The sequence below is a fragment of the Ahaetulla prasina genome, chromosome 2 (genome assembly GCF_028640845.1).
Source record: "Ahaetulla prasina isolate Xishuangbanna chromosome 2, ASM2864084v1, whole genome shotgun sequence".
In the NCBI taxonomy this organism is placed as follows: domain Eukaryota; kingdom Metazoa; phylum Chordata; class Lepidosauria; order Squamata; family Colubridae; genus Ahaetulla; species Ahaetulla prasina.
The window spans coordinates 296,012,339-296,021,086 of NC_080540.1; the positions used below are offsets into that span (position 1 = coordinate 296,012,339).

The 8,748-nt window shown below is 45.1% G+C and overlaps 1 protein-coding gene across 2 annotated transcripts in view; it reads right to left on the reverse strand.

Annotated features, from left to right (window-relative positions):
- PIK3C3 (phosphatidylinositol 3-kinase catalytic subunit type 3) overlaps positions 1-1,565 on the reverse strand; it is a 166,183-nt gene extending 164,618 nt beyond the window's left edge. For both annotated transcript variants that reach the window (XM_058171421.1, XM_058171419.1), the window contains exon 1: positions 1,457-1,565. In XM_058171421.1, the coding sequence (XP_058027404.1) occupies positions 1,457-1,524 (68 nt within the window). In that variant the 5' untranslated portion in view covers positions 1,525-1,565. The remainder of the gene's footprint in view (positions 1-1,456) is intronic.
- Between the last annotated feature and the right edge of the window lie 7,183 nt (positions 1,566-8,748).

An 8,748-nucleotide genomic window follows, 5' to 3' on the forward strand; every position in this document is an offset into this window, starting at 1 on the left:
CCTCCCCTACTATTTGCAAAGCAGGGACCCCTCCTCCTGTATCAGGTCATTGCAAAGCAGGGAACCCCTCCTCCCTCCCCAATTATTTGCAAACCAGAAACTCCCCACTTCTGTCCCAGGTCATTGCAAAGCAGGACCTCTTCTCCCTCCCCAATTATTTGCAAATCAGGGACCCCTTCTTCCTCCCCAGTTAACTGCAAAGCAGGGACCCCTCCTCCCATCCCTGGTCTTTGCAATACAAGGACCCCTTCTTCCTCCCCAGTTAATTGCAAAGCAGGGACCACTCCTCCCTCCCCAATTAATTGCAAAGCAGTAACCTCCCCCCCTTCTGTCCCAGGGCATTACAAATCAAGGACCCCTCATCTCTCCCCAGTTAATTGCAAAGCAGGGACCCCTCCTCCCATCCCTGGTCTTTGCAATGCAAGGACCCCTTCTTCCTCCCCAGTTAATTGCAAAGCAGGGACCCCTCCTCCCATCCCTGGTCTTTGCAATACAAGGACCCCTTCTTCCTCCCCAGTTAATTGCAAAGCAGGGACCACTCCTCCCTCCCCAATTAATTGCAAAGCAGTAACCTCCCCCCCTTCTGTCCCCGGGCATTACAAATCAAGGACCCCTCATCTCTCCCCAGTTAATTGCAAAGCAGGGACCCCTCCTCCCATCCCTGGTCTTTGCAATGCAAGGACCCCTTCTTCCTCCCCAGTTAATTGCAAAACAGGGACCCCTCCTCCCATCCCTGGTCTTTGCAATACAAGGAGCCCTTCTTCCTCTCCAGTTAATTGCAAAGCAGGGACTACTCCTTCCTCACCAATTATTTGCAAAGCAGTAACCTCGCCCCCTTCTGTCCTAGGGCATTGCAAAGCAAAGACCCCCTCCTTCCTCCCCAGTTAATTGCAAAGCAAGGACCCCTCCTTCCTCCCCAGTTAATTGCAAAGCAGGGACTACTCCTTCCTCACCAATTATTTGCAAAGCAGTAACCTCGCCCCTTCTGTCCCAGGGCATTGCAAAGCAAAGACCCCCTCCTTCCTCCCCAGTTAATTGCAAAGCAAGGACCCCTTCTTCCTCTCCAGTTAATTGCAAAGCAGGGACTACTCCTTCCTCACCAATTATTTGCAAAGCAGTAACCTCGCCCCCTTCTGTCCCAGGGCATTGCAAACCAAAGACCCCCCTCCTTCCTCCCCAGTTAATTGCAAAGCAAGGACCCCCTCCTCCCTCCCCAGTTAATTGCAAAGCAGGGACCCCCTTCTCCCTCCCCAATTATTTGCAAAGCAGTAACCTCCCCTCTCCTGTCCCAGGTCTTTGCAAAGCAAGGATCCCCTCCTCCCTCCCCAGTTAATTGCAAAGCAGCGACCTCCACCCCCTCCTCTCTCATGCCAGCTCGTTGCAAAGCAGTGACCCCCCCTCCCCTCCCCAAACTCTGAGCCCTGGGACAGGGCAGAGCCTGCGCTGGGGCACTCACATCTTCAGCTGCACGTTCAGGTCCAACTCGCAGCTGTAGACATAGTGGAACTTCTCCGCTTCCCCCATGGCGGCTGGTGCGCCAACCCTCCCGCTGCTCTGTCATCGGCAACCAGCTGATGCTTTCGCCCGCCTCCCTCCCGCCGCGCTCTTCCAAGCCGTCCAATCCGCGGCTGGAGGGCGGGGTTTAGCTCCCCCGGGGCGCGGTCTCATTGGAGCGCGCGCGCGCGCGCGTGCGCCCCGCCCCACTCTGACGTTAGAGAAAGGGCAACGAAACCCTTTCCTCGTTGCGAGGCGGCTTTCTTTTGCCCGATGCTAAGATGGCGGGCTTGGGTTGTACGGAAACTGGGGTGGGGTGGGGGAGCAAAGATGACTGCGCCCACGGGAAATGGGCCAAGATGGCAGCGCCCAGTGGTTTGGGGTTTTTTCCCGTACAAAAAGATAAGCTTAGTTACTTTACTTTCTTTTATTGTCAGTGCACCTCGTACCATTAAGTTAAGTTCAGTTCAGTTCAGTTCAGTTCAGTTCAGTTCAGTTCAGTTAAGTTAAGTTAAGTTAAGTTCAGTTCAGTTAAGTTAAGTTAAGTTCAGTTCAGTTCAGTTAAGTTAAGTTAAGTTAAGTTCAGTTCAGTTAAGTTAAGTTCAGTTACTTTACTTTCTTTTATTGTCAGTGCACCTCGTACCATTAAGTTAAGTTCAGTTCAGTTCAGTTCAGTTCAGTTCAGTTCAGTTCAGTTAAGTTAAGTTAATCAAATTTATAATTAAATTAAATTAAATTAAATTAAATTAAATTAAATTAAATTAAATTAAATTAAATTAATTAAACCCAACCCAACCCAACCCAACCCAACCCAACAAAGGCAGTTTAATACTGGGTGAGCTGGAGTTTGTTTTCTTTTTGTCCGTAGATATGTATTTTTTTTTTCCTAAGTGGGCTATGAACTTTGCACTTCCAGACACTGCAGCCTTCTGAAGCAGTGGTGTTTTTTTTCCTTTCCCTTGTCTTTTTAAAATAAATATTATTTTATTTTGAAAGTTGTAAGGAAAAAAAAGAGGGAAATTGAATACATATTAAAATAAAGTAAGAAAGAGAAAGTTAAAGTGCTAAAAGAAAAAGAAGAAGAAGAATGGAATGGAACAGATAGTTTAGATAGATAGATAGATAGATAGATAGATAGATAGATAGATAGATAGATAGATAGAAATGGATATAGAGGATAGATAGGGAGAGAGATATGATATAGTAGGTGGGTGGATGGATGAATGGATGACAGATGGATGGGTAGACAGACAGACGCATGGTAGATAGACGATGGATGGATTGGATGGATGGATGGAGAAAGGATAGGTATAGATATAGAAATTGATAGAGATATATAGTGAAATAGAGAGATGATAGAATGGTTGATGGATGGTTGGACAGACATAGATAGAAGATAGAGGATAGATAGAAATATAGAAATGGATATAGATATAGAGGATAGATAGGGAGAGAGAGATGATATAGTAGATGGGTGGATGGATGGATGACAGATGGATGGGTAGACAGACAGACAGACACATGGTAGATAGACGACGGACGGATGGATGGAGAGAGGATAGGTATAGATATAGAGGATAGTGAGATAGAGAGATGATAGAATGGTTGATGGATGGTTGGACAGACATAGAAAGAAGATAGATAGAAATATAGAAATGGATATAGATAGAGAGGATAGATAGAGAGAGAGACAGTCGTGGGTTGCTACCGGTTCTCCCCGGATCAGGTGAACCAGTAGTGGCAGTGGCGGGAGGTGCCGCCCACCTGCCTCGATGTGTCTGCGCATGCACAGAAGCGTTGCGCGTGAGAGCACCCACAAGGCTGCAAGCAAACCGGTAGCGACAGAAATTGAAACCCACTACTGGAGAGAGAGATGATATAGTAGGGGGGTGGATGGATGAATGGATGATGGACAGACAGACAGACAGATGCATGGTAGATAGATGATGGACGGATGGATGGATGGATGCAGAGAGGATCAGTATAGATATAGAAATGGATATAGATTATAGGGAGATAGAGAGATGATAGAATGGAAGGATGGATGGATAGTTGTACAGAGATAGATAGATAGATAGATAGATAGATAGATAGATAGATAGATAGATAGATAGATAGATAGATAGACGATAGAGATAGATAAATGAAAGATAGATAGATAGATAGATAGACATGATAGATAGATAGATAGATGATAGATAAAAGATAGATAGATAGATAGATAGATAGATAGATAGATAGATAGATAGATAGAGATAGAGATAGAGATAGATAGATGATAGAGATTGATAAATGAAAGATAGATAGATAGATAGGTAGGTAGGTAGGTAGGTAGGTAGGTAGGTAGGTAGGTAGGTAGGTAGGTAGGTAGATAGATAGATAGATAGAGATTTTATAGTCTAGTTTACAATCTTACAATTCTGGCATTTCCTGCTAGTTCCTCATTCACCAACCTTTCAGTTTCTATACACAGCTGCCCTTCAGCCACTAGAGATAAGGACTATTATGGACAGCCCAGTTTGCAGATCAGACAAGGTGTGGAAGGAGAGCTAGCAAAGGTAAGAACTGCCATGCAACAATCACAGAATCCATACAAGTCTTAGAAGACGTGGAAAACAGCTTGGCTCAGAGGAGGCTGCTGGCAAGAGACGGAATGGGAAACTGTGCCTAAATGATTGCATTAATAAAGATTTTGCAGTCATAACACAGGCATGCTTGAGCAGGGGTCACCAAACTTTCGGCCCTCAGGGACCACTAAATGTTAAATGTTCATAATGTTAAATCCCGCGGGCCACTAATACGATCTGCCTAATGACTGGCTGGGTGGGTGTGGCTAGGTGGTCATGTGACCGCGTGGGCATGGCCAACTCACTCACGTTGAGGGGCTCCTCATCAGCCTCTACTCGCCTCTCCCCTCCAAGTCACTCCTCGCCTCCCCGCCTGGGCTCCTTGGGGCCCCAACAGGAAGCAGTTGTTGGAGCTAAGCAGCCACCACGAGAAAGATTTGGCAAAACAGTTGGCTCAGTTCAAATTGGATCTGGCCAAGAAGGCCAGGACTACGAGCGTAAGCTTTCCAAACAAAAGTAAGACCTGCAGGAGTACAAGGCCAGGTACAAGCACCTGGAGGCTCAGCGGGCTGAGATGGTCAGTCAGTTCCAGGCCATGATGCAGTCCCATTGGAACGAGGCCCGCCGGCTCTTCGCCACCAGCAGCACTTCCCTCCAGCCTTCACCCAAAGCCTCACACCAGGTGGCTGAAGCAGACCCCAAGTTGGAATTTCTGCCCCCACCTCTGACCTGCACAAAAAGACCCCAAAGGGGGAGACTCTCTGCAGCAACACAAACATTCATTGCACATATCCATCCCAGGGGCGGTAGTTTGAGGACCCCTGATTTAGTGCAATATAAAAAATGTAAATAATTTTTCTGCGGACCACCATTGGTGACCGCTGTGCTGGAGGGATATGTGTGTCCTTGAACATTTCACTGCTACATAAGTTTCAAAATTCTTGATTGTATGTATTCAATTATTAAATTTATCTATGCCACCCTGTCTTAACCACAGGGTGATTCTGGGCAGCATTAAATGATAAAGAGGAATTTATAACGAAGCCGGACTTTCCTGCGGCTTTTTATTATGAAATATTAGCATTCTACTAGATAAATAATTGTACAGCCCAGGAAGCAAATGTTATTCTTCAACAAAGAAACAATTAATGACTTCTGAGATGGTCAAATATCTCGCCAGACGCAGCTCGGGTTGTTGAATAAATAAATATTTCAGTGCAGGTTACGGCATCTAATTGCTAACGGTTAGGTAAGAGATAATGAATTCTCAGCTCTCCCTGCATGTTTTTATTGTTGAAATGCTAAAATCACACTGTGATAGAAAAAATGAAAGCAATGCTTAGGCTGTAAGTTCACAAATGCATTGTTACAGTCTCTGATTTTTCCCCGATGATGAGAGGTGGCTCCTGCGATATTACTAAGCGTGGAACTAGAATAGAATAGAATAGAATTTTTTTATTGGCCAAGTGTGATTGGACACACTAGGAATTTGTCTTTGGTGCGTATGCTCTCAATGTACATAAAAGAAAAGATATGTTCATCAAGAATCATAAGGTACAACAACGATAATCATAGGGTACAAATAAATAATCAGGAAACAATATCAATATAAACCATAAGGATACAAGCAACAAAGTTACAATCATAGAGTCATAAGTAGAAGGAGATGGATGATGGGAATGATGAGAAGGTTAATAGTAGTGCAGATTTAGTAAATACTTTGACAGTGTTGAGGGAATTATTTATTTAGCAGAGTAATGGCATTCAGGAAAAAACTGTTCTTGTGTCTAGTTGTTCCGGTGTGCAGTGCTATATAGCGTCGTTTTGAGAGTAGGAGTTGAAACAGTTTATGTCCAGGATGTGAGGGGTCTGTAAATATTTTCACGGCCCTCTTCTTGACTCGTGCAGTATACAGGTCCTCAATGGAAGGCAGGTTGGTAGCCATTGTTATTTCTGCAGTTCAAATGATCCTCTGAAGTCTGTGTCTTTCTTGTTGGGTTGCAGAACTGAACCAGACAGTTATAGAGGTGCAAATGACAGACTCAATAATTCCTCTGTAGAACTGAATCAGCAGCTCCTTGGGCAGTTTGAGCTTTCTGAGTTGGCGCAGAAAGAACATTCTTTGTTGTCCTTTTTTGATGATGTTTTTGATGTTAGATGTCCATTTTAAATCTTGCAATATGATAGAACCTAGAAATTTGACGGTCTCTACTGTTGATACTGTGTTGTCTAGTATTGTGAGAGGTGGAAGTATGGAAGGGTTTCTCCTGAAGTCCACCACCATTTCTATGGTTTTAAGTGTGTTCAGTTCCAGATTGTTCCGGTCGCACCACAAGGCCAGTCGTTCGATCTCTCGTCTGTATGCAGATTCATCTTTGTCTCGAATTTCTGGATCCTTCCTTCCTTCCTTCCTCCCTCCCTCCCTCCCTCCCTCCCTCCCTCCCTCCCTCCCTCCCTTCTGTTCTTTTTTTTCTTCCTTCCCCTTCCCCTTTCTCTTTTCTCTTTCCTACTTTATCTTCCTTCCCTCCCTTTTCCTTCCTTTTTTCTTTTACCTTCCTTTCCTTTCCCTTCCTTCTTTCTCTCTCCTTCATCCATGCTTCCTGCCACCCTCCCTCACTTCTATCTTCCTTCCTCCCTCTCGCTCTCTCCCTCCCTTTCTTCCTTTTCCTTCTTCCTTTCTCCTTTCTTCTCCCTTGCTTCCTGCCACCCTCCCTCTCTTCTCCCTTTCCTTCCTTCCTTCCTTCTCCTCTCTCCCTCCTCTCTTTCTTTCTTTCTTTCTTCTCCTCTCTCCTTCCTTCCTTTGTATTTCATTTTATTTATTTCTTGCTTCTTCCTCCCTCTCCTTTCTTTCTTCCTTCCTTCCTTCCTTCTTTCTCTCTCCTCCCTCCCTTCCTTCTTTCTCCGTCCTCCCTCCCTCCTTCTTTCCTTCTTTTTTTCTTTTTTCTACCTTTACCTTCCTTCCTTCCTTCTTTCTCCCTCTTTCATCCCTGCTTCCTGCCACCTTCTCTCCCTTCTATCTTTCCTCCCTCCCACTCTCCCTCCTTTCCTTCTCTCCTTTCTTTTCTTTCTTCATTTCTTCTTCCTTGCTTCCTGCCATCCTGCCTTCCCTCCTTCCTCTCTCCCTCATCTCTCTCCTTCCTTCCTTCCTTCCTTCCTTCCTTCCTTCCTTCCTCTCTCTCTCTCCTTCTTTCCTTTTTGACTTCATTTTATTTATTTCTTGCTCCTCCTTCCTTCCCCCTTCTTTCCTTCCTGCTTCCTTCCCTTCCTCCCTTCCTGCTTCCCTTCTTTCTTTCCTTTCTGCCTCCCTCCCTCCCTCCCTCCCCCCCTCCCTCCCTCCCTTCTGTTCTTTTTCTTCCTTCCTTCCTTCCTTCCTCTCTCTCTCTCCTTCTTTCTCTCTCCTTCCTTCCTTTCCTTCCTTTTTCTTTTACCTTCCTTCCTTCCTTCCTTCCTTCTTTCTCCTCCTTCATCCATGCTTCCTGCCACCCTCCTCACTTCTATTCTTCCTTCTTCCCTCTCTCTCTCCTTCTTTCCTTCCTTTCCTTCTTCCTTTCTCCTTCCTTCTCCCTTGCTTCCTGCCACTCTCCCTCTCTTCTCCCTTTCCTTCCTTCCTTCCCTCCTTCCTTCCTTCCTTCTCCCTCTCTCCCTCCTCTCTTTCTTTCTTTCTTTCTTTCTTTCTTTCTTTCTTTCTCACTCTCTCCTTCCTTCCTTTGTATTTCATTTTTTTTATTTCTTGCTTCTTCCTCCCTCTCTCCTTTCTTTCCTTCATTTCCCTTCCCCTTCCTTCTTTCTCTCTCCTCCCTCCCTTCCTTCTTTCTCCGTCCTCCCTCCCTCCTTCTTTCCTTCTTTTTTTCTTTTATCTACCTTTACCTTCCTTCCTTCCTTCTTTCTTTCTCCCTCTTTCATCCCTGCTTCCTGCCACCTTCTCTCCCTTCTATCTTTCCTCCCTCCCACTCTCCCTCCTTTCCTTCTCTCCTTTCTTTTCTTTCTTCATTTCTTCTTCCTTGCTTCCTGCCATCCTGCCTTCCCTCCTTCTATCTTTCCTCCTCCCTCCTTCCTTCCTTCCTTCCTTCCTTCCTTCCTTCCTTTCTCTCTCTCTCTCTCTCCTTCTTTCCTTTTTGACTTCATTTTATTTATTTCTTGCTCCTCCTTCCTTCCCTCCCTTCTTTCCTTCCTTTCCCTTCCTTCCTTCCTTCTTCCCTTCCCTTCCCTTCCTTCCTTCCTTCCTTCCCTCCCTCCCTCCCTCCCTCCCTCATTTATATTTATTTATTTGAAAGATCTGTATAACTGCCATTCTTCCAACCAACTCTGAATGGCTCCCCATCAAAAGTTGAAACAGCTACATTAGAAACTACAGAGACGCTAATGTGCAAAACCATTTGAACAAGTCTACACTTCAACACTCACTCCCCACCCCCTTCGAAAATAACAAAAGAGTGTAACTTGCACTGAATTTATTTGGCCTTTTACATAAAGCTTCCAACCATTTGTAGGGTTATCCAAGTGTGTATTTGGAAAGCCTAGTGGTTGATGTCATTAAATCAAGGATCTGCAGGCTCCCTCTTGATCTATTTCGGCAGTGAAAATGTCTTTCCTTCCAAGATAATCTGTAACTCAAAACACACACACAAAAAAGCCACAAGTGGGGGTTTCTAACATTTGAGAAAGCCAACTGCATGTTTATCTGTCG